The 23,281-nt window shown below is 48.7% G+C and overlaps 5 protein-coding genes across 6 annotated transcripts; 3 read left to right on the plus strand and 2 right to left on the minus strand.

Moving 5' to 3' along the window:
• Positions 1 to 582: 582 nt before the first annotated feature.
• LOC119120289 (histidine decarboxylase-like) lies at positions 583 to 3,503 on the plus strand. Its single transcript, XM_037247061.1, has 12 exons — positions 583 to 707; positions 769 to 941; positions 1,093 to 1,211; positions 1,586 to 1,703; positions 1,792 to 1,929; positions 2,018 to 2,161; positions 2,237 to 2,303; positions 2,386 to 2,548; positions 2,634 to 2,724; positions 2,807 to 2,905; positions 3,037 to 3,138; positions 3,278 to 3,503. Exons 1-12 carry the CDS (start codon positions 680 to 682, stop codon positions 3,488 to 3,490), a joined length of 1,455 nt encoding a protein of 484 aa, XP_037102956.1. The 5' UTR covers positions 583 to 679; the 3' UTR covers positions 3,491 to 3,503.
• A 5,177-nt stretch (positions 3,504 to 8,680) lies between these two features.
• LOC119120279 (gastrula zinc finger protein XlCGF42.1-like) lies at positions 8,681 to 11,017 on the minus strand. The gene is made up of 2 exons (XM_037247046.1): positions 10,719 to 11,017; positions 8,681 to 9,970 (listed from the first exon to the last, which is right to left on the minus strand). The coding sequence occupies exons 1-2, from the start codon at positions 10,816 to 10,818 to the stop codon at positions 9,072 to 9,074; spliced, it is 999 nt and encodes a 332-aa protein (XP_037102941.1). The 5' UTR covers positions 10,819 to 11,017; the 3' UTR covers positions 8,681 to 9,071.
• A 161-nt stretch (positions 11,018 to 11,178) lies between these two features.
• Positions 11,179 to 16,088, plus strand: LOC119120264 (gastrula zinc finger protein XlCGF52.1-like). The gene is made up of 3 exons (XM_037247014.1): positions 11,179 to 11,650; positions 11,757 to 12,988; positions 15,518 to 16,088. The coding sequence occupies exons 1-2, from the start codon at positions 11,515 to 11,517 to the stop codon at positions 12,917 to 12,919; spliced, it is 1,299 nt and encodes a 432-aa protein (XP_037102909.1). The 5' UTR covers positions 11,179 to 11,514; the 3' UTR covers positions 12,920 to 12,988; positions 15,518 to 16,088.
• Positions 16,089 to 17,687: 1,599 nt separating this feature from the next.
• Positions 17,688 to 19,952, minus strand: LOC119120288 (protein C19orf12 homolog). 2 transcript variants are annotated; one of them, XM_037247059.1, is made up of 4 exons: positions 19,689 to 19,952; positions 18,877 to 19,046; positions 17,905 to 18,152; positions 17,688 to 17,777 (listed from the first exon to the last, which is right to left on the minus strand). In XM_037247059.1, the coding sequence occupies exons 2-4, from the start codon at positions 19,034 to 19,036 to the stop codon at positions 17,706 to 17,708; spliced, it is 480 nt and encodes a 159-aa protein (XP_037102954.1). In that variant the 5' UTR covers positions 19,037 to 19,046; positions 19,689 to 19,952; the 3' UTR covers positions 17,688 to 17,705. The 2 variants fall into 2 exon arrangements, with proteins under 2 accessions (XP_037102954.1, XP_037102955.1); XM_037247060.1 differs by lacking the exon at positions 17,688 to 17,777 and having other exon boundaries at positions 17,792 to 18,152; positions 19,689 to 19,948.
• A 356-nt stretch (positions 19,953 to 20,308) lies between these two features.
• On the plus strand, positions 20,309 to 21,830 carry si:ch211-260e23.9. Its single transcript, XM_037247058.1, has 4 exons — positions 20,309 to 20,472; positions 20,904 to 21,027; positions 21,095 to 21,239; positions 21,307 to 21,830. The coding sequence occupies exons 2-4, from the start codon at positions 20,916 to 20,918 to the stop codon at positions 21,530 to 21,532; spliced, it is 483 nt and encodes a 160-aa protein (XP_037102953.1). The 5' UTR covers positions 20,309 to 20,472; positions 20,904 to 20,915; the 3' UTR covers positions 21,533 to 21,830.
• The last annotated feature ends 1,451 nt before the right edge of the window (positions 21,831 to 23,281 follow it).

The raw sequence follows: 23,281 nt of genomic DNA on the forward strand, positions 1-23,281 counted from the left end.
CTCGGGAGGGAGGTCGCACCCTCTTCCGTGTTGCACGCAAATGAATTCTTTGCTGACAAATATTTGCAAGACGCTGGCGTCGCTGCAGGAGCAAAATGGCTGCGGGGGTTAAGCGCTTTCGCCACGCCTCCGCATCGCATCGCTCCTTGTCGTGAACGACCAAAGCGGCCACGTCGTTGTTCCAAAACATTTACGCTGCATTTAACAAGTGTGTTTGGACATTTAGATGTGTGCGCTGGCCGCAAGGAAGGTTTGTTTTGTTTTGTTTTGGCTGCAATCTTGGGTCGACAACGTAGGTGTCAAACCCAAGGCCAGGTATGGCCCATCACATCATTTGATCAGGCCCGCAAAGACCAATTATGCATTGACAACAACTGGTTTTCACTTGAAAAAATGGATATTGCTTGCAATTTTGATGACCCTTCCGGCATGAGACAAAATGAGTTTGACACCTCTGCAAATGTTATGACAAGGTGAAGACATTTGTTTCAAGCTGGATGACAGATAATTAATCGGTTGTGTGCATTGGCTGGCGGTCGAGGGCGCGGCCTTGCCTGCCGGCCTGCCTGCCAGCCAGCCAGCCAGCCAGCCACGGCTATAAGAAGACGCCGCGGCTCAGGCAGGCAGCGTCGCAGCCACCCACCCAGCCCGACACACGCAAGCACGCACGCACACCAGGATGCAGGCTGAGGAATACAACCGCCGAGGTAAGGACGAGTCGCGCCTTGTCGCCGCTGTGGTGGCGCAAGCTCTTTCCCTGACGTGCAGGCAAGGAGTTGGTGGACTACATCACAAAGTACTTGAGCTCCATCCGCCAGAGACGCGTCATTCCCGACGTCCAGCCGGGCTACATGAGGGAACTGCTTCCCGACACGGCGCCCGCCGAGCCCGAAGACTGGCAGAGCATCTTTGATGACGTGGAGAAGGTGATCATGCCGGGGGTAAGTTTGGCCGCTGTGTGTCGCCGAGCCCGCAATTGATGCCGCCGTCCGTCCACCCGCAATTGATGCCGCTCGCTGGCGCCATCCGCCCGCAATTGATGCCGCCGCTCGCTGGCGACTAAGACTTTCTTTACTTCTTTGCCGCCCGCAGGTGGTTCACTGGCAGAGTCCGCACATGCACGCCTTCTTCCCCAATGTGACGTCGTGGCCCTCCTTGCTGGCCGACATGCTGGCCAACGCCATCAGCTGTGTTGGCTTCACGTGGGTGAGGAGGACCCACAATTGGATGGCCAGCAAACACAAAATGGCTTTACGTTTGAGAGGAAAACATTAGCACAGCCTCATCTTCTTCTAATATTGCCCCCTCCCTCCCAAAATAAAAATCAATATTTGTCTTTTCAGGGGTAAAAAAAAGGCCATGGGTCCATTTTTTAAGATGACCGTAAATGCTTTGTTGAGCCAGCCCATTGTCGTTAGGTACCTGGACAACATGACTGAGTACATTTGAATGCTCCTTGACTTTCGAGAAGCCTGACGACTTTGATATGAATGCTTTTTTCGGACAAGAGTCTGCACCAAATGTTTGGCCGAAACTAATCTTGATGCCGCCGCCGCCGCTGCTGGTGGTGGCGGCGTTTCCCATTTTGTGTTGCGTGCACAGAGTTGGAAATGAATGTGATGGACTGGCTTTGCAAAGCCGTGGGCCTTCCGCACTTCTTCCTGCATTACCACAGCGACAGCCGTGGAGGGGGCATCATCCAGGTAAGCGCGGCGGGTGGCCGACCGGCGGGGCGGGTGGCCGACTGGGCAGCCGTGGTGTGACACCCCCCCCCCCCCCCCCTGCAAATAGGGCTCCGTCAGTGAGAGTACACTTGTGGCTCTTCTGGCGGCCAGGAAAGACCAAATTGTGACACTGCAGGCCCAGCAGGACCACGAAACGGACGACTCGGTCCTGAATTCAAAATTAGTGGCTTACGCTTCGGATCAGGTCAGAACTCGGACGGCGAGCCAAAAGGCGGGAAAGAAAAAGCCGGTCCGGTCCGGTCCGGTGAGGTGAGGTTTCCTCGTGTTGGCAGGCGCACTCGTCGGTGGAAAAGGCGGCGCAGATCGCTCTGGTCAAGATCCGATTCCTCGCCACAGACGAGCATCTGTCGCTGAGAGGAGAGACGTTGAAGCGGGCCATACGAGAGGACAGGAGCAGAGGGCTGGTCCCGTTTCTGGTACTCACTTAGGTCGGAGTGGAGCTGCGTGGCGTGGCGTGGCGCGGCGCTCCACTGATTGTTTCATTTGCTCAGCTGTGCGCCACTTTGGGAACCACAGCGACGTGCGCCTTTGACACGCTCTCAGAATTGGGACCAGTGTGTACGTCTTTCTCTTGTCCCTCCCTCCCTCCCGGTGAGTTTTGCGGGCGTAACTTTGCAGGCCGGCTGGTCACATTTTGCAGGTGCTGAAGAGGGACTGTGGCTTCACGTGGACGCGGCCTACGCCGGCTCCGCCTACTTGTGTCCGGAGCTGCGCTGGTCCCTTCAAGGCGTGGACTTTGCACACTCGTTTGTCTTTAACCCACCCAAAATGATGATGGTCCACATCGACTGCGCAGCTTTATGGTGAATGATCCGTGACACATTGATGGTTAGAACGACGTGCTGTGAAGCGTGTACCGTGAAATGCGCCCAATCCGTTCCGGTCAAGGGTCAAAGACAAAGTCAAACTGCAACAGACGTTTGCCGTCGACCCGGTTTATCTCCGCCACGAAAACTCCCAAACGGTCCCAGACTTAATGGTACGAGCGCTTTGCGAGCAAGTGGTTTGGCGGGCGCTCGCTCGCTCGCTCGCTCACGGCGCTCCCGTTTCCGTCCGCGCAGCACTGGCAGATTCCGCTGAGCCGCCGGTTCCGCTCCCTCAAGCTGTGGTTCGTCATGCGTTCCTTTGGACTGACAAATCTCCAGGGACATATCAGACACGTATGCTCCACTTCAAGTTCTTCTCTCTGTGAACTCTGACCTGTGAATGACAAGTTGAGCAGACGCTCTCCAACATCTTGGGGAATGGCGCCTTTGGGCAGACCTTTGTAATTTTTTGGGGGGCTTTTCAGACTATTGAGATGGCAGAGCTCCTGGAGACGCTGATCAAAGGCGAGCCCAACTTTGAGATTCCCGCAAAGAGACACCTCGGCCTGGTGGTTTTCTGTCTCAAGGTGGGTCGCTCCCAGTTGGCATTCAACTGTAGACACAAAGTCAACTCCGAAGGGAGGTCCGATCGGCCGGCTGTTGATTGTGTGTCTGTCTGAATGGAGTGCTCCCTCCCTCCCTCCCTTTCTCTTCTCGGGTGGGTAGGAAGGTAACGCCTCCACCCAGGAGCTGCTGAGGAGACTGACGCGTTGCGGCGCCCTCTACCTTATTCCTGCGGAGATTCACGGCAAACGCATCATTCGATTCGTCGTGAGCTCTCAGCACACCACGGCCGAGGACATCCGCCGAGACTGGAGCATCATCTCCAAAATGGCTTGCGATCTCCTCGCCGACTCACGCGCGACTCAAACACCTTAAGAGACCGGTCGGGAAAACAAATATCGGTCGAGTCGACGTAACGCATGGAAAATGCCAGGACCGGAAGTGGCCCTTTTTTTTTTTTCACCTTTGGCCGGCCGGCCGGGGGTGTTACGTCGGCCACGTTGCTCGTTTATGTGTTGATGTAACGTTAGCATCGCGTAGCGTTCAGCCTCGATATTATTCTCATTTGAAATTGCCTTTCAAGAAGGCATTTCTGTTCTCGGTGTTGGATTTGATCATGCGCAAACTCGGTCAATAAAGCTGATTCTGACATCTCTTCATTTGCTGCACATCATTAGCCGGTATTCGTCCGTCCCTCGAATATTACGATGAGCATCGATCGATCCATCCATATTTTACAATTAAGGAACCGTTTTCAAATGCGGTGGAAGCTCCCCACCATTTGGCTTGCTAGGTTACACCATCGCACGTAGTTCAAACAAGATTAGAAAGGTAAAACGCTGATCGTAAAAAGTGAGCAAACCTGCTCTGCGTATTCACGAAATTCTTCAGTGAACGAGAGTTTCAGTTCATATGACTAAAACCAGTAGGTGTCGGTAATGCCATTGAAGCTGGTGCCACCTCGCCGTAAGTAAAACAAAACGAAGAAGAAAATGACGTCACTTCCCGTTCACGAACGAGTCGTGAATTGCATCTCCCGTTCACCAACTGAACGGAGCTGTGAGTCAACGAGTCAGTGAGCGAGCGAGTGATTTGCATTTCCAGTTCATCGCGAGAACGGACCAGTGAGGGAGCGAGGCCGGACTTTCCCGTTCGCGAACGAGGCAATGGGGCAACTGCTTTCCTTCCCCCCGTGCATCTACGGATCAGTCAGGGAACGATGGAAGCCAGAATGTCGATTGACCATTTGCCAAGGAAAGAAAGAAGCACTCAGTGAAACACCACTTCTTTTATGCGCGTTTTCTCCAAGCTAACGGCTAACTTGATTGCATGAACGGATGCGCCGTTATGCAACAACGGGGAGATGATGCTTCTCTTTGGGTCATCTTGATTTTAGAACACTTCAAATAACGTGGATGCATATATACGCCTAAATGTTGGTATCCAATATATCTACTGCAATTTCACATTAGATTGCTGGTTTGAAATGTGCTTTTATTATTATTATAATTTTTTTAAAATAAACATTAAAACCTGTTAAAACTTGTCTGGTGTTTTATTCCTTGTTTTTATATTCGCCAATTAAAACATAAAAAGCAGACATTTGGTTAACTGCTTTATATGACAATATGTATGTGTTTTACGTTGTTATATGAGTTGGTGTCCCCCAAAATAACAAAAGTCGGCATAACGGATTTTTTTTTCAATCTTTTATTCAAACACACTCGGTATAATAACACCATCAACTACAATCCAACAAATACAAAATCAAAACATCAATGTCGGCATAACGTGTGTCGGCTGGCATAGCAGCAACGCTGTCTGTCACTCACTCGTTAATCTTCGCGAACGAACCTGAAAATGGCGGTGTACCTAATAGAGTGTCCGAGTGACGTCACAGATCAGACAGCCAATCAGGAAGTGGCCTGTTATTAGATACACCTGAAAATGGCGGCGTACCGAATGGAGTGTCCAAGTGACGTCGCAGATCCAACAGCCAATCAGGAAGTGGCCTGTTATTAGATACACCTGAAAATGGCGGCGTACCGAATGGAGTGTCCAAGTGACGTCGCAGATCCAACAGCCAATCAAGAAGTGGCCTGTTATTAGATACACCTGAAAATGGCGGCGTACCTAATGGAGTGTCCGGGTGATGTCACAGATCAACCAGCCAATCAGAAAGTGGGGGTGAGGGCGGGTGTGGCACTTTTCACTTAAACCAGGGGTGTCGACCTCCAGTCCTCGAGGGGCCGCGTTCCAATATGTTTGCCAAGATTCCCTCGTTAAGCGCACCTGCGTGAAAAGTTTTTGGTCATTTTCACGTGCTGCAGGAGCTAAAACTTTTCACGCAGGTGCGCTTAACGAGGGAATCACATGGACACTCCATTAGGTACACCGCCATTTTCAAGCGTAGCTAATAACAGGCCACTTTATTAGGGAAATATCATGGTCAAAGGTCACAGGTGTCAAGCTCTAGTCCTCGGGGCCGCGTTCCAACATGTTTTCCAAGTGACCCTCGTTAAGCACACCTGCGTGAAAAGTTTTTGGTCACTTTCACGTTCCGCAGGAGCAAAAACTTTTCACGCAGGTGCACTTAACGAGGGAATCACACGGACACTCCATTAGGTACACCGCCATTTTCAAGTGTACCTAATAACAGGCCACTTTATTAGGGAAATATCATGGTCAAAGGTCCCAGGTGTCAAGCTCTAGTCCTGGGGGCCGCATTCCAACATGTTTTCCAAGTGACCCTCGTTAAGCGCACCTGCGTGAAAAGTTTTTGGTCACTTTCACGTCCCGCAGGAGCTAAAACTTTTCACGCAGGTGCACTTAACGAGGGAATCACACGGACACTCCATTAGGTACACCGCCATTTTCAAGTGTACCTAATAACAGGCCACTTTATTAGGGAAATATCATGGTCAAAGGTCACAGGTGTCAAGCTCTAGTTCTTGGGGCCGCGTTCCAATATGTTTTGCAAGTTACCCTCGTTAAGTGCACCTGCGTGAAAACTTTTAGCCACTTTCACGTTCTGCAGGAGCTAAAACTTTTCACGCAGGTGCACTTAACGAGGGAATCACACGGACACTCCATTAGGTACACCGCCATTTTCAAGTGTACCTAATAACAGGCCACTTTATTAGGGAAATATCATGGGCAAAGGTCACAGGTGTCAAGCTCTAGTCCTTGGGGCCGCGTTCCAATATGATTTGCAAGTTACCCTCGTTAAGTGCACCTGCGTGAAAACTTTTAGCCACTTTCACGTTCCGCAGGAGCTAAAACTTTTCACGCAGGTGCACTTAACGAGGGAATCACACGGACACTCCATTAGGTACACCGCCATTTTCAAGTGTACCTAATAACAGGCCACTTTATTAGGGAAATATCATGGTCAACGGTCACAGGTGTCAAGCTCTAGTTCTTGGGGCCGCGTTCCAATATGATTTGCAAGTTACCCTCGTTAAGTGCACCTGCGTGAAAAGTTTTAGCCACTTTCACGTTCCGCAGGAGCTAAAACTTTTCACGCAGGTGCGCTTAACGAGGGAATCACACGGACACTCCATTAGGTACACCGCCATTTTCAAGTGTACCTCATAACAGGCCACTTTATTAGGGAAATATCATGGTCAAAGGTCACAGGTGTCAAGCTCTAGTCCTCGGGCCGCGTTCCAACATGTTTTCCAAGTGACCCTCGTTAAGCGCACCTGCGTGAAAAGTTTTAGCTTCTTTCACGTTCAGCAGAAGCTAAAACTTTTCACGCAGGTGCGCTTAACGAGGGAATCACACGGACACACCATTAGGTACACCGCCATTTTCAAGTGTACCTAATAACAGGCCACTTTATTAGGGAAATATCATGGTCAAAGGTCACAGGTGTCAAGCTCTAGTCCTCGGGGCCGCGTTCCAACATGTTTTCCAAGTGACCCTCGTTAAGCGCACCTGCGTGAAAAGTTTTAGCTTCTTTCACGTTCTGCAGGAGCTAAAACTTTTCACGCAGGTGCACTTAACGAGGGAATCACACGGACACTCCATTAGGTACACCGCCATTTTCAAGTGTACCTAATAACAGGCCACTTTATTAGGGAAATATCATGGGCAAAGGTCACAGGGCCGCGTCCCAACATGTTTTCCAAGATTCCCTCGTTAAGCGCACCTGCGTGAAAAGTTTTTGGTCACTTTCACGTTCGGCAGGAGCTAAAACTTTTCACGCAGGTGCACTTAACGAGGGAATCACACGGACACTCCATTAGGTACACCGCCATTTTCAAGTGGACCTAATAACTGGCCACTTTATTAGGGAAATATAATGGTCAAAGGTCACAGGTGTCAAGCTCTAGTCCTCGGGGCCGCATTCCAACATGTTTTCCGAGTGACCCTCGTTAAGCGCACCTGCGTGAAAAGTTTTGGTCACTTTCACGTTCCGCAGGAGCTAAAACTTTTCACGCAGGTGCACTTAACGAGGGAGTCACACGGACACTCCATTAGGTACACCGCCATTTTCAAGTGTACCTAATAACAGGCCACTTTATTAGGGAAATATCAATGGTCAAAGGTCACAGGTGTCAAGCTCTTGTCCTGGGGGCCGCGTTCCAACATGTTTTCCGAGTGACCCTCGTTAAGCGCACCTGCGTGAAAAGTTTTTGGTCACTTTCACGTTCCGCAGGAGCTAAAACTTTTCACGCAGGTGCACTTAACGAGGGAATCACACGGACACTCCATTAGGTACGCCGCCATTTTCAGGTGTACCGAATAACAGGCCACTTTATTAGGGAAATATCATGGTCAAAGCTTAACTGAAAGTGAAAAGTGCCACACCCGCCCTCACCCCCACTTTCTGATTGGCTGTTTGATCTGTGACGTCACACGGACACTCCTTTAGGTACGCCGCCATTTTCAGGTGTACCTAGTAACAGGCCACTTTATTAGGGAAATATCATGGTCAAAGCTGAACTGAAAGTGAAAAGTGCCACACCCGCCCTCACCCCCACTTTCTGATTGGCTGTTTGATCGGTGACGTCACACGGACACTCCTTTAGGTACGCCGCCATTTTCAGGTGTACCTAATAACAGGCCACTTTATTAGGGAAATATCATGGTCAAAGCTTAACTGAAAGTGAAAAGTGCCACACCCGCCCTCACCCCCACTTTCTGATTGGCTGTTTGATCTGTGACGTCACACGGACACTCCTTTAGGTACGCCGCCATTTTCAGGTGTACCTAATAACGGGCCACTTTATTAGGGAAAAATCATGGCCAAAGCCGAACCGAAAGTGAAAAGTGCCACAGCCGCCCTCACCCCCACCTCCTGATTGGCTGGTTGATCTGTGACGTCACACGGACGCTCCTTTAGGTACACCACCATTTTCAGGTGTACCTAATCACTTTTCTGCATTTTTTGTGTGTCAAGAATGTGTATTTGACTACGTGCTCTTTATTTGGGGGGACACCAACACATATTACACAACGTAAAACACATATACATATTGTACATATAAAGCAGTTAACCAAATGTCAGATTTTTGTTTTCATGCCCAAAAAAATAAAAACAAGGAATAAAACACCAGCCAAGTTTGAATGTTTATTAAGATAATAATAAGATTATTCAATCCAGAAAAAGAGGTAACTTCAACTCTGGGTCACTTATAATCTGGATAAACGGTCCGTTTTGGTTCACATCATTCTACCAAATATGACGCCGATGCGTCTCCGAAAACAAAAACCAACCTGCAGATAAATGGGACAGTCGCTTGCTTTCAAGACTCCTTCTACGTGTGGAAAAGCAATGCCACCCCGTATTGCACACACGTAGAATAAAAAGCATTCTATTCACTCTTCTCATCTGCATATAGTACAGAAATTCCAAATTGTTATTTGACCGATGGGTCAACTACAGTACACAATGTAATAATGCCACCATGTCGCTTTTTGTTTGGTTGTTTTTTCCCCCCCAGCAGCTTCATCGATGGCTACTCTTCTGACCAGCAGCACATTTGTGTCTCTTCACGTCACGCTCGACATGAAATCTTTTCTCACACACGCCACAACTGAAGTGTTTCTCCCCAGCATGTGTTTTTGTGTGCGTTGCTAAATTTGTCTTTCGGTTAAATGTTCTCCCACAATCGGCACAAGCAAAAGGTTTCTCACCAGTGTGCGTTCTCGCGTGTCGTGTTAAATTTGGCTTTTGAGTGAATCGAAGACCGCAGACCGAGCAGGCAAAAGGTTTTTCCCCGGTGTGTGTTCGTTTGTGTGTTGTTAAAATTGTATTTCTGGAGAAGCTTTGCCCACAAACGGAGCAAGCAAAAGGTTTCAGCCCAGTGTGTGTTCTCGTGTGTATTTTCAAATCTTCCTTGATGGCGAATCTTTTATGGCAAACTAAGCAGCCAAAAGCTTTTTCCCCTTGGTGTCTTCTTATGTGCCGCGTTAAGTTTGTCTTGATGGAGAATCCTTTGGCACAAATTGGGCAGGCAAAAGGTTTTTCTCCAGTGTGCGTCCTTGAGTGTCTTTTCAACGTCGACTTGTTGTAAAACGTCTTGTCACACTGGGAACATTTCACACGTTCAGTGTCAGCGTGAGCTGTCACATCAGCTTTCGAGCCTTCATCTTCTCCTCCACCACCAGGAGCGTGTGACGCGGCGACGTCGTCACTGTCGGACAGCGGTGCTAAGAGGCTGCTCGATTGCGATCCTCCACAGTCGTCTCCATCACCTTCATCTTCGCTTTTCACAATGACGGTCAATGGAAAATTGCCGATGTCAGCTTCCTGCTCTTCCTCTTTAATCCAAGTGTGACCCGGAGGGGGGTCTGGCTCCTCTTCCTCTGGCTCCAGCTGCTCCCAATGGAGATCTTTGCTGACATCTGCTGGACAGCAGAAGAAGAAGAAGAAGAAAAAAAACAAGCTTTAGGAAGGCCAGTCTGATCTTGCCACTTTGACATGGTGGCTTATTTCTGCTCAATGCTTTCCAGGTATGATCACGATTTACATTTCTGTTCCTAGTCAAGTGTAAAAGAAGCCATTTGTTCTTCATATTCTCATTCGCCATGACCGATCTATCTCCGTGATGGCATCAGCGTTGCCCTACAGAACCCCAGCGTGGAGAAACTGAGCAACTGCGACCTGGTGAAAATCTGCAACAGACATTTGTCAAACGTTGGCCTGGACAAAACGGAAGGTCATACAACGGTCGGATTTGAAACGACTGCTCCTAAAACGTAAACATGAAAACTCAAAGCGGCTCCCGACGACGCCTGTTGCAAGCCTTATGACTTACTTGATGAGTGAAAGCGGGCTCAGGCGTTTTTCTTTTTGATTGCGTAATGGGTGTCCTTTGATTGCGCAACTCGGTTCCCTCTCACTGGCTCCGTTGACAACATTTCTTCAATCCCATCAGCGTTTGGATTAAAATGATGATGATCTGAACTATTGAGCAAATGCAGGCGACGCCCCCTAGCTGTCTGGCTCCACCTAATGACGAGGGTGGAGGGTGCCTCGGAACCGCATTTGATTTTCACAACCAATTGAGGAGTCCATTAGAAATCCAAAAGCAGACATTTTTGAGGAGGGGGATGCAATGTCGGTCATTGGCAGCAAAAGAAATGTACAAACCTGTTCCTTGGAGCACAACTTGAGCGTCCAGTAGTTGTTGACATTGTCGCATCTTCTCTTTTGTTTCCTCGTCGTGCTGCACTCTTTGATGTGCGCACATTTTCACGCCGCCACAACGACGACTCTTTCTTTCTTTCTTTCTTTCGTTCTTTCATTCGACCGCCCGCCCCAAAGTCATTTTCCGCCAAACGGCCTTCTCTGGATTAGCGGGTAGCTGATGAATGCTATTTGAGTCCAGTGATAATGGACGTAACTTTCAGTACGCTCCGAAACGTGTGCAATAATGCCACCGGTGGTGACTTGAGACGACTTCCGGGTCGCGTTGGGAGAAGACGTGACACTTAATGCCAGCCAGCCAGCCAGCTCGAGAAATCAACGCGATAGCCACCGAGCGATGGGACCATTTCAAAGGCTGCTAGAGTGGAGGATTTAAAGCGGAAATGACGTTTGTTTACCACGACGTCAATGGACGTGACGTATTGTGCTCTTTCCGCGGTGGAGCTTTACTACTGCGTACGTCGCGCTTGCTTGACTGAACATTCGTTCGAACATTGATTGAAGCGCACTGGAGCCAGTTCGTCCATCTTCGCTGGACAAGAATTTGCACCCCGTGAATGAAATCTTTTCGTCCGTCCCGGTAGAGGGAGGGCATCCCGGCGGAGGCTCTCGAGATAGCCTAGCTAGCCTAGCCTAGCTTTGCTTAGCTTGCTAGCCAGCCGCGAACGAACGAACGAACGAACAAAGAGACTCGTTCGTTCATCAGCAACACATCGCAAAGCAAGCCGCGAGTGTCGAAATGTGCGCAAAACGCATCAAAGAAGAAGAGTACGCGGAAGATTTGTGTGCGGCGACGCGGCAAGAGGCGACCCGATGGAACCGTCAAGCACTGGACGCTGATTGCAATCGGCTTCGAGTTGACTTGCCCAAAGCAGGTGCGTTTCTCCCTTGTTTGCTAACTCCTCCTTCTGGAACGCAGGCGACCTCCCACAAGGAAAGTTGACTGATGAAAGGCCGAATTTGTTGTCTTGTGTCATGAAGACGTCAGTGAGGAGGAGGAGGAGGAGGAGGAAGAAGGTCTCGGTCCTGGGCAGCAGAAGGCCAATGTTCCTCACATTAAAGAGGAGGAGCAGGAGGAGGATGTCAGCACGTTTCCATTCACGGTTGTCACCGTGAAGAGTGAAGAAGGTGACGAAGAAGGTGACGGAGAGCAAAGTGACGGAGGGGCCCGCTCAGAAGGCCTCATCGCTCCATTATCGGAAGGTGACAACATGACATCTTCGGACAATGACGATCACTCTCGAGGCGATGCGACTCGCCGCGCCGACGGCAAGCCTTTCCAGTGTTCTCATTGTGACAAAACATTTTACAGGCTGTCATTATTGAAAGCACACTCGCGAACGCACACTGGCGACAAACCCTTTGCTTGCTCAGTCTGTGATAAAAGGTTCTCCATCAAGGGAAATGTAACCAAACACATGAGAACGCACACTGGAGAGAAACCTTTTGCCTGCTCCGTTTGTGGCCAAACATTCACTCAGAAAGGCGATTTGATAAGACACACCAGAGCACACACTGGGGAAAAACCTTTTGCCTGTCCCATTTGTGCTCAAAGATTCTCCGCGCAGGGAACGTTAATCACGCACAAAAGAACGCACACTGGCGACAAACCTTTTGCCTGCTCCGTGTGTGATAAAAGGTTCTCCATGAAGGGAAACTTAACCAAACACATGAGGACACACACTGGAGACAAACCTTTTGCCTGCTCATTTTGTGCTAAAACATTTTCATCCAAGACACATTTAACAAGGCACACGAGAACACACACCGGAGATAAACCACTCGCCTGCTCGTTCTGCAATAAGAGATTCTCGAGAAAGGAACATTTAATCGAACACGTCAGGATACACACTGGAGAGAAACCCTTTTCCTGCTCACAATGCGCTCAAAGATTTACTCAGAAGGGAGATTTGGCAAGGCACGCAAGGACACACAGCGGGGAAGCACCTTTTGCATGTTTATTTTGCGGCAAAGGATTTACTCGAAAGGCTTATTTGGCAGAGCACACAAGAGTGCACACGGGTGAGAAACCGTTCAATTGCACTGTGTGTAAAAGAAGCTTCAAGGTCAAGTGTGACCTCGAGGGACACGAGTGTGGAGGCGAGGAGAGCGCCGCTCGCTCAGCGAGGCTGCCTGCAAAATAAAGTGAGCAAACTCAGGCTAAGACTCGTCCGCTCATTCCATGCTTTGGAATCACCGGAACCCGACCCGCTTCATGAACCACGCGGTCATTCTTCCAGACAAAGTCCACGTGCGACAAAACAGCCGGCTCAAGTGGCTTCAAGCGATTCCAATTTCTAACTTCGGGTTGGGAAGAGACCAACGAGGCCGGTTGGGAGTCAACTCCCGAGGCCTTCCAGGTACGAGATAGAAACCAGGCGCACGCTCCGGTAGAGCGGCGGTCGGTCATTTTCTATCGCTCCCATCTCCAACTCTCTTGATTCCCATCGTCGGCAAGCTCCAGTCTAGGGGAAGTTTGGACATGGTAGGAATAAGATGAACCAGGTCCAATTTGAACACTTCATAGAATTGAAATTACAGACGAAAAAACATAAACTCCTGATCATTGGGGAAGGTGTCGAATTTTGGGTGAATTGGAATTTTTGACATCGTAGCAAAAAAAACGTCAAAAAAAGACATGTCCAATTAAAACTCGGTTTAAGTTGGAACGGTTAGACTTGGTCCAAAAATGTAGAAATGACAGGAGAAATCTCTTTTTGTTGTAACTGTGTAAATGTTGCATTTTTGGTGAGTGACATTTTTTGGCATCAATTAGTATCAAATCAAAAGTTTGAATCGGGAAAGGTAACAATCTGTCAAATGATGTGGTAATTCCAAAAGAAAAGCAAAAGAATCATAATTGTTTCATTGCTTCAATGTTGACATTTTGGCTCATTGCGACCAATTTCGCTCTGCTTGCTGAAGCCGTTAGCAGTGCTCAGGGCGACGCTTTCTGATGTCCTTATTTCAAATAAAGGGGGGGGGGGGGGGGGGGGGGGGAACGCAGGGTGGAGACGCCGGAAAGTCAACAGTTTTAGTTTGTCCAAATGGAGTTGCCGTACTGTTTTCGTCAAAGCGCTCGTGCAGTCCCCCCTATCCCCCCTTTGAGCTTTATGCGCTCCACCGAATCCTTCTACTCAACGCACTAAAGCCTTGATCAGGCACGAGACAAAAACATCATCCATTTCATTCTCCGTGTCCGCTTCAATTTGTCTCGGTGCATGTTGAAGCTTCTCGAGCAAGCTTAGCTTAGCTTGTGAGCCGCCAGCGAAGAGACCGACACCTTTGCGAAACAAATCGAGCGAGCGCGAGCGGGCGTGTAACGTCTTGCTATTATCGTGAAGAAGAAATGTGTGCAAACGTTGTCAATGAAGAGCGTGAGGGGGGAATCTGCTGCGGAGCAAAACGTAGCTCATATGACAACGAGCCAGAACGTCAAGTGCTGGCTGCTGCTGCGGCAAGGCCTCAAGTCAGGCTCCACCGAGCAGGTTTGTGCGCTTTTTTGCTTGCTTCTTTAGTAACTACTTGCCTCAGCCGAATCGACTTGCCAATATATTTCAAGTGCCTCGCTGCCTTCACTCAGGCTCGCTCGCACGCACGTCCCACACAGTCTTTCCACGATAACCCCCGTCAGAAGAACCATGAGTACACCTCCAACTACAGCCGACAACTCCAACATTCTCTCATTTTCCTCCCATGTCCGGGCTACGGCAAGACGGCAGCTGTACCACCTGCGTTTGTCTTCTTGTGTCCTGCAGACGTCACAGATCTCGGTTTTGAGCGGCAGGAGGAGCCAGAGCCCCCAAACATCAAAGAGGAAGAGCGGGAAGCCGAAATCAGCCACTTTGAAATGATGCCTGTGATTGTGAAAAGTGAAGAAGATGAAGAGCAAGGTCAGTAGTCACTGTTTTCTTGCAGTCCAAGTGAGGAGGAGCATGAAAAAGTCCCGACATGAAACTTGAAAAAGCAAAGCCGGACTTCAACCGCAAACCGTGCGTGCGTTTCTTTCTTTGCCTTGTGCAGACGACAGTGAAGACCATTTTTGCCTTTGGCCTCAGGAGCCCGGCGTGGAGGAGGAGAAAGAGCAAGAGGACGGTTTCCCATTGAGCGTCACGGTAAAGAGTGAAGCAGGCGACGGAGAGGAGGCCTTGGAAGGCTTCCAATCACAAAGCCTCTTAGCTCCCCTCTCAGACGACGCTGCCGACGTGAGCGCACGCTCTGCCGACGCCAAGCACTCAAAAGGGGCTCTGGTGACGTGGCGCACGGACAACGAGCACTTAGCCTGTCCTCGGTGTGACAAAACCTTTTACAACACGTCGACGTTGAAAAGGCACATAAGAACGCACACTGGAGAAAAGCCTTTTTCCTGCGCTGTTTGTGATAAAAGATTCAGTCAGAAGGGACATTTGATCGCACACACAACAACACACACTGGGGAGAAAGCGTTTGCCTGTTTGGCTTGCGGCAAAGGCTTTTCTCGAAAGGGAGACTTAAGAATACACTCAAGAAGGCACACTGGGGAAAAGCCTTTTGCCTGCTCATTTTGCCAAACAAGATTCCGACAGAAAGGAGATTTAATAGCACACGCAAGAACCCACACGGGGGAGAAACCTTTTGCCTGCTCCGTTTGTGACACTCGATTCACTCAGAAGGGGCATCTCATTGCACACACGAGAACACACACCGGGGAGAAAACGTTTGCTTGTTCATTTTGTGGTACAAGATTTACTCAGAAGGGGGACTTAAGAATACACATCAGAACGCACACTGGAGAGAAACCCTTCACCTGCTCAGTTTGCAGCTCAAGCTTCAGCGTGCGCTCGACCTTGATACAACACACGAGAACACACACTGGCGAGAAACCCTTTTCCTGCACGGTTTGTAGTAAACGTTTCTCCAAGAGGACAAATTTAACAGCGCACACAAGGACTCATGCTGGAGAGAAACCTTTTGCCTGCTTAGTTTGTGGGAAAGGATTCACTCAGAAGGGGCATTTAATTGCACACACAAGAACACACACAGGGGAGAAAAGGTTTGCCTGCTCAGAATGCGATAAAAGATTCACTCAGAAGGAGCATTTGGTATCACACGTAAGAACGCACACTGGTGAGAAACCATTCAGTTGCGCTGTGTGTGACAAAAGGTTTCACGTGAAACGTCAGGTGAAGAGACACAAGTGTGCAGGTGCTCAATGAATCGGTCCAGGCGGGCAATGAGGCTGTGCTGCCAATCGTTGGCTCCTTCCCAACTGGGTCATCTCTTCCCAATGATTTTTAGAGGGTCAGTTGGAGCGTGTAGTTGACCTACCCGCCCGCTCGATGGAAATGGCATGGGATTGACTTGAAAGTAAAATGACGTTCTCTTTTCTTTACATGAGATTGGACCTTCTGAATGGCTATTCCTCATATCTACGGTGACTGTTCACAAATTCGTGATATGATAAGAACTTCAATCGCCGCGCGTCACAAACTTTGTGTCCAAATGAGCCGAGCTTTGCGATTGGATTCTCACTCGCTCGCTAATAAAGTTGTTTGCGTGCAATGAGCTTGCGTGAGCGCAGTCTTCCTTCAAAATCACGGCTCCCTTCTTTATGCCCGAAGCACAAGCCCAAATTGTTGCTCGTGGTTCCCGTGGGCCTAAAGTGAAGCTGATTCTGTCTGACTAAGGGAAGTGTCCGTGCCAGGATAAAGGAGAAAAGCGCACATGCTGGGGGGCGGGGGGGAATCGCCACTTACCGGGTATTACTGGCAGTTGGTGTCTGCTGTCGAGCAGTGTGGCGCCAGAGGGACCAAGCGGCCAGCATGGACCAGAGGACTGGATGCTGACTTTCAGCCTGCTTTCAGCCTGCTTTCAGCCTTCAAGTGATGAGAAAGAGCAACGTCACGGATGGCACGGAGGACCACTTGAAGGCGCGCGCGCAGATGTTGCCTCATTGTGTTCAGGAAAGCTTTGGAAGTCACTCACCTCGGTCGGCGATGAGCGAGTAGCTCTGCCTTTTGTGAGGAGGCGGCGGCAGCGGCACAAATGGGGCATGTTCCCCGTTTGCGAAAGGCTCGGATGCCGGGATCACCTGCGCCAGCTCATCTCTCTGCACTTGGCACCGGAAGCAACACGCCGACACTCCAGGCTAGTTTCTCCTTGCATTTGTACCTGTGCGGGGGGGGGGTGGAAGGTAAAAATAAGAACGGCAAAAAATATGCAGTCCATCCTGTCATTGCATGTAGTGAATCAACTTTTTTTTAAAGGTTTAACACACGCACGTTCGTGCTGGACATTCAGTTGAGTTCGTGGAGGGAGCATTGTCAAGAACCAATCTTGTATTTTCTTTTCAACTGACTTTATTTCCAACTCAGCACACAATGGTACAGTATTAGTTGAACATTTGTGGCTCGCCCCTAGCTAGCTACCTACCAACGCTTCGACACTTGAATCAAGAGACAGGATGACAAAGGCACGAGTGTTGCTAAAACACTCATGAAACGGTGGCTGACGTTACTTGACGCGCTGTTGTAATCGAAGCCATTATTGGCACTCTTTTAGAATACGTGACCATTCATTTCATGTCTTTGCTGTGTTGGGCTATATAAAACATATTTTAGCCATTGTATATCATATTCAAATCAATCAGATCAATGATCACTATTCCTTTCAATGAAATCAAACTGAACCAGAGTTTGCTTAAAGGGAGTCAAAAATTGGGGAATTGGGGATTCGCAAGACAGCCTCCTTTTGGTCGTCAGATTCAGCGATGGAGTTCCTTTTGTCTCTTGAGCCGACCGATCCTTAAGACCGAATGGTTTGCCACACACTCTGCAACAGAACCGATTCTCGCCGGTGTAAACTGGCGTTTTTACAAAGAAGCTTTTGCCACAAGTAGGCGTTTCTTCAGTGTGTCCGCCGCCGCGCGATGAAAACAGAGCTCGCTCTCGCTCACCCATTCATCTTGGAGAACCGGAGCACAGTGTGGACATACCTCAAGTATTGCAAAACAGACAAAAGCGGCTGTAAACAAGAACTATTTCGAAACGTGTAATGTGGTAGGTACATCATTTCGAGTGAGAGAAAAATGGACAGGGGCAGGAACGGAGGGAGCTTCACAAGCTTCAGACTTTCAGTCTCTGTAGCGCACCTCGGCTCGGAGCTCTTTGGTGACGTAGTTGAGCAGGGCGGCGAGCACCTGCTGCTGCAACGTGGCGTTGCCCGTCACCAAGGCCACCAGCTGGGCCGCGTCCGTCCAGTTCAAGCCGGCCAGGACGGCGCTTACGTCCTCGTAGAGTCTGTCGCGCTGCGCCGGCGGCAGCTCGGTCAGGATCTGAGCCAGCGGCCGGAATTGCCCGCTGGCCAGCCAGCCCGCCATCAGGCTGCCCAGCACGCCCCCTGGTGGACACACGCAAGGGAGTCAAACGCGCGCTCTTTGCTTTCTTCAAGCCACTAACCCTAACCCATCCCAGCTGTCCATTCTTTCTGCAGCCCTTTTACCTCAGACTTCCGTCCGTCCGCCCGTCCCTCCCTCCGTCCGTCCGTCCGTCCCTCCCTCCGTCCATCTATCCTCTAAAAGACAACTCCACCTTGTGGCAAAAGCGCTTCTCTGTCCAGTTGACCCTGTCAGCTAACGCCAGCTGTCTTGGCCGCGATGGTGATTTGTTTGTGTGTTTGGAGGATCCCGTAAGCCACAAATAACTGCCACAAATAACTGTCAAGCAAATAGTCCTGACCAGAGCAGCGTGTTCCACTCACATTTCACTTTCTCCGTGCTCATGAGCGTCGCTAGCTTTCTGACTTTCTAATGTTGATGGGCATTTTTAAAACACTTTGATCATACCTCATGCAACTAACTCCCTGTGCAGTGTGTACGTATATTCCCCCATAATTTCAAACTGTACAAGAATGTGCTCGAGCGGGAGACTTAGCCAACCAAGTTAGCGCTGAGTTCGCTTGCATGCTATAGTCATGAATTCATTCTACCAACCTGACCTGGAAATGTCTGTAAATGAACTACCGCACGCACACAAAAAGACCCACATTCCCACAAACACCCACAAAAAAACACACACGTTGTCGTTGGAGATGATTTGCCATACAGGTTTTTCGTTGTTCTTACCAACGGCGATACCAGGCGGTCCGCCCAGCAGGCCTCCCACAAAGGCGCCGCCACCCGCCACGAAAGCTCCCTGGGCCGAGCCTTTGACCGCCACCTTAATTTGCTCGTGAGCTGAGATGTCGCAGCACAGACGCATGACGTCATCCACCCTGGGAGACATCTTGCTAACTCTGCGGCAAAAGCACATCACGTAGCATTTGTCGAGCATAGCAGAAAACAGTTCCAAAGTCATTGATTTTTTGGAGGGGGAAATGAAGCCTCCAAGCCATTTTGACTTGGTAGACATATAATGAATGCATTTACAAAAAAAAAGAAATCAAAAAGCAATTCCCAAAGAGACCTCATTTTGGGCATTTTTAGAGGCTCGTCAAAGCTCACGAATGAGGACAATTTCAAGCCCAAAAGCCAGTTTAACCAATTAACATTACACCACAAAAAGTCTCAAGAGGTCATGAATGAAAAGACACAGGGACTCTGATATTTTAGGTTTGAAGTAAACAAGGGCCGCGCTGTTGTCTTGATTGATAGATAGATTTGAAATCAGTTGAATTGTGTTTAGGGCGTGCCTACTTTACCTGGGACAACGGACAACAAATTGATCACCTTGCGAGAACAGATGAAGGAAGGAAGGAAGGAAGGAAGGAAGGAAGGAAGGGTGGACCTGAAATAGTGCACATCCAGTTTCGTTTTCACAGTTGCTTACACTTACTTCCTCGACTAAAGTTAGGTTAGCCACATCACGTTCTCCCTTCAAAAGCGTTACTTTGTTTGACTGTAATGTGTTAAAAGGAATGTATTCAAACTTTTCTTACCCGGTCCCCTTGTCGGAATAATAAAGTTTGGTCGTGCTGTTGTTGGAGACTCGTCACCGACTTTCGGTCGGCTTTGGATAACGTAATAGGACGCTGGTAGGGATGGCTGCGCAATTGAAAAATATGGATTAATATGTTAATTAAGTCAAATCAATTTGTCACATCATTGACGAACATAAAGCATAAAGCGATCCTCTCGAGCGCTCCTGAAAAACTTTTCGGTGACGTAATGAGCTCCCGCCTCTCGGGACGGCTTTTGATGACGTCAACGAAGTCTGCTTTTAAGGACAATAATAATAATAAAAAAAAACAACTAAATCAGTTAGACTAGTAATAGTCACTTTAGCAAAAGAGCTTCTAAGTAATAACAAAGCAAAATGATCAACCTGAAGACTCCTGCGTCCAGTGACTTAACCTGACTGACCCCGCCTCTTTTTGGGCTGCTCCGTAGGAAAAGGCTCAGTGGGAACACTCGGCGATAAACAGCAACAAAAAGAAATATATTTTTATTTTAATACAGCTATTTTATTGAAATAATGATGCGAAGATTAAAAAGAAAAATGCAGCAGTTGCTTGCCAATGCCGTGCTGTCAGAGGACGATGATGCCTCCCGCCTCTTTTGGGACGGCTCTTGATGACGTAGCGGCACTGGGAGGGAGGGAGGGAGGGAGGACTGGAACGAAGATAAACATCAAGCTCGCGATCAAAACAAATCGACAGCATCAACTCAGCTCGACGACCGCACCTTGAAGAAGGAAATTAACAAGATAGATAGATCCATCAGGTGAGTTAAAACACTATTGTTAGCTTTGAGAGGCGTGACATCTTTTTGCACACCCGCCTCGAAGGGTCTTTGTTTTTTTTTTGGCCTCGCTCTGACGTCACAGCAGCTGCTGTCGCTTGAACAAGTCCATGACATATGAGCCAAATGGCAAATACGTGCAAGTCATTAGTAACTCTCAACTTTCACCTTTCAACTAATTCTACGTCACGGTGGCAAAAGTCAAGCAAGTCAAGTGGAGTCGCAACATTTCAAAGAAATAATACTGTCTTTTTAATGATGTCATCATTTTTTTCATATTTGCGCCATTTCAAAAAGTGACGCCTTATGAACTAGCTGACAAGCACTGACAGGCGTCATGCGCGCAGGTGGCCACAAGCGGGAGACAGAACTTGAAATGGTCATCGTTGTACTCATCTTACTTACTCATGCAGGTTGCCGTGACGATGATAGGCAAGATCATTTCTCAGCTGCTCGGCGGCGATGACGAATGTGAAGATGGGGGAGACCAACTGCTGGAGTTTGAAGACGGTGGCTGGGTCATCGTCAGTCTACCAGGTGACAATCTACGCACACACACACGATACAGGGCCAGATCGGCAGCGTATTTTTGTGTGTGTGTCAGAGGTGGGGCCCCTTTTGTCCCCCGAGGAGTCAGAGCCCAGCGTGTCCGTCTATCAGATGAGATGCGGGACGAGCGCAGCTGACCACCGCCTCCAAGACCACAACGAAGAGGACGAAGGTTCCGACGAGGAAAACGTTTCGTGCAGGTAACTCACAGAATGCCCCCCAATAATAAATGAGTGAATGCATAAGTCTTTGCGTGTGTGCCCTCAGGCCTGTGGTGTCATCGCTGTCGTTTCGGCGTGGGCACGAATGGTCGCGGCTGGCGGCGTGGGGCATCCCCCGCCCGGTCGACCTGCCGGACGCCGGCGGCGGGAGGCCTGAGCGCAAGAAGCTGAGTCGCGGCGCCCTCCTCAGGCAAAACCTGACCACGGTCAAGACGTGCGAGCGCCGCCGCGTCTTTGCGCACGTCAAGCAGCCCGCCCCGCACAACTGCTGAAGCGACCCAGCAGTTTTCTTCGTCTGTTCGGCCTTTGTCAAAAAGGAGTTCAAAGAAAATGGTTGGTGTCCATTTGTTTTCATGTAACTCTCCCGTTTGAGGTGTAAATACATGTTTATTTTATTTGTAACGTTTTGAAAAAAATTCAAATGAAATTGATTTCACTTCATACGTCTGTCTTGTCACGAAAACCGATTTGGGTTTTCATTGTGCCAAACTGAATTGTTCCACTTTCAATGAGACGATCCATATGTATCCAGCATTAAACTTAAAATAAAAATCACAATTTCATTTTTAACAGTGTCGATAAAGTATGATTTTTTGGGTTGGGGAAATCCAAGCATATTCCCTAAAGAAGCTACTATTGTCAACAGAATCAATTACATTCAAATTTTGGGAATTTTTGGAAACTAACATTTAATTTTTTTTTTTTAATTCAAAGTCAAAATAGATTTTAACAGTGTTGATGAATTACTTTGACAAACTTTTTTCAAAAATTAGAGATTCAATATAGTTATGGAATCAAGTCACAATGAAATTATCTTACATTTGTTGAATTTGAAATTCAGATTTTTTTTTAACTTTCTGACCACGGACTCATTTTTAAAATCAAGTCACATTGAACTGAAAAGAAAATGTCGACATTAAAGCCAAAAGTTATTTAACAACAAATTAATCAATCCTTGAAAGTTTTAGTTCTCAATCATTGAAAGTTGTAGTTCTAACCTGAAATCAATCACAATTTCTTTCACTCAAAATCAACATTTTCTTTTCAACAGTGCCAACGAATGAGGTTTTTTTTTTCAAATTTGTCGCGTTTTGGTTGGATGGCCACGTAAGAAGAACGCAGCAGATGCCATCTTTTCTTTTTTTTTTCTTTTTTTTGGAGTTGGAATACATTTTATTTTTCTTATAAGTACAGTTCAGTAGTTACAAAACGAAGCATCTGCCAAACACAAGACACCAGGAGAGGATGTGGAACGCGACCGCTCGCCGCCCCTCCGGCGACCCCTCGCTCGCTCGCTCGCTCGCGCAGGCACGCACGCACGCAGGCCGGCACGCACGCACGCACGCAGGCCGGCCGGCCGCCGGCGGCTCCGAGGAAGTCCAAAGAAAAAGTCAAAGCCACATCGAGTATAGATCCAACTAAAGTCTTGGCTGGGATGAAAAGAAACGGGGGCGGGCGGGGTTGATTATTATTACCATACCATTATTATTATTAATATTACGATCATCTTATCGGGGACTGTACATTAGCGCGTTAGAATCGTTCTCTTCACATGAAAAAAAAGACGGAAACATTTCACGACGCCGAGGGAGACGCACAAACACACGACGGCGGCGGCCTTCAGGGAATCATCTCATCTTCCTCATCATCTTGCTCATCATACAATCACAGTGCAAAATGCTGGCGAGAACCCCAAGCAGTCAGTCAAGCGTCAGAGAAAAGGCCAAGCGACAAGGAGAGGAGAACCTGCCCGCCCGCCCACCCGCTATGCATGGTCAGCAGCATCACCTTCATCCTCAGCCTCATCCATGCGCCCTTGACGCTTTGCAGCACGGCGAACGATTGTCATCTTTTGTTTGTTTGTGATTTTTCTTTTCCCGATGGACCGACCACGCTGGCAAAAATGTTTGGGGCACTATTCACTTGGATGACTCTTCTCATCTTCAACAGGTGGCCATCTGCAACTCATCACAAGGTAGATTTGGGGTTCAATCAGGATGCTCACCCCCAAGTGGAATATA

Source organism: Syngnathus acus, chromosome 3 (assembly GCF_901709675.1).
Source record: "Syngnathus acus chromosome 3, fSynAcu1.2, whole genome shotgun sequence".
Taxonomy (NCBI): Eukaryota; Metazoa; Chordata; class Actinopteri; order Syngnathiformes; family Syngnathidae; genus Syngnathus; species Syngnathus acus.

What these genes read in the sequence shown, in the direction of transcription:
- LOC119120289 (XM_037247061.1), top strand. Translation starts at nt 680, where the DNA reads ATGCAGGCTGAGGAATACAACCGCCGAG. An exon ending in CTCAGAATTGGGACCAGTGT is followed by an intron (nt 2,304 to 2,385) that starts GTACGTCTTTCT and finishes CACATTTTGCAG; the next exon opens with GTGCTGAAGAGGGACTGTGG. An exon ending in TGGTGGTTTTCTGTCTCAAG is followed by an intron (nt 3,139 to 3,277) that starts GTGGGTCGCTCC and finishes TCGGGTGGGTAG; the next exon opens with GAAGGTAACGCCTCCACCCA.
- LOC119120279 (XM_037247046.1), bottom strand. Translation starts at nt 10,818, where the DNA reads ATGTGCGCACATCAAAGAGTGCAGCACGACGAGGAAACAAAAGAGAAG. An exon ending in AGTTGTGCTCCAAGGAACAG is followed by an intron (nt 9,971 to 10,718) that starts GTTTGTACATTT and finishes GCTGTCCAGCAG; the next exon opens with ATGTCAGCAAAGATCTCCAT.
- LOC119120288 (XM_037247059.1), bottom strand. Translation starts at nt 19,036, where the DNA reads ATGTCTCCCAGGGTGGATGACGTCATGCGTCTGTGCTGCGACATCTCA. An exon ending in ACCGCCTGGTATCGCCGTTG is followed by an intron (nt 18,153 to 18,876) that starts GTAAGAACAACG and finishes TGTGTCCACCAG; the next exon opens with GGGGCGTGCTGGGCAGCCTG. An exon ending in CCAAAGAGCTCCGAGCCGAG is followed by an intron (nt 17,778 to 17,904) that starts GTGCGCTACAGA and finishes TCTTGTTTACAG; the next exon opens with CCGCTTTTGTCTGTTTTGCA.
- si:ch211-260e23.9 (XM_037247058.1), top strand. Translation starts at nt 20,916, where the DNA reads ATGATAGGCAAGATCATTTCTCAGCTGCTCGGCGGCGATGACGAATGT. An exon ending in GGTCATCGTCAGTCTACCAG is followed by an intron (nt 21,028 to 21,094) that starts GTGACAATCTAC and finishes TGTGTGTGTCAG; the next exon opens with AGGTGGGGCCCCTTTTGTCC. An exon ending in GAGGAAAACGTTTCGTGCAG is followed by an intron (nt 21,240 to 21,306) that starts GTAACTCACAGA and finishes GTGTGCCCTCAG; the next exon opens with GCCTGTGGTGTCATCGCTGT.
- LOC119120264 (XM_037247014.1), top strand. Translation starts at nt 11,515, where the DNA reads ATGTGCGCAAAACGCATCAAAGAAGAAGAGTACGCGGAAGATTTGTGT. An exon ending in AGTTGACTTGCCCAAAGCAG is followed by an intron (nt 11,651 to 11,756) that starts GTGCGTTTCTCC and finishes TGTGTCATGAAG; the next exon opens with ACGTCAGTGAGGAGGAGGAG.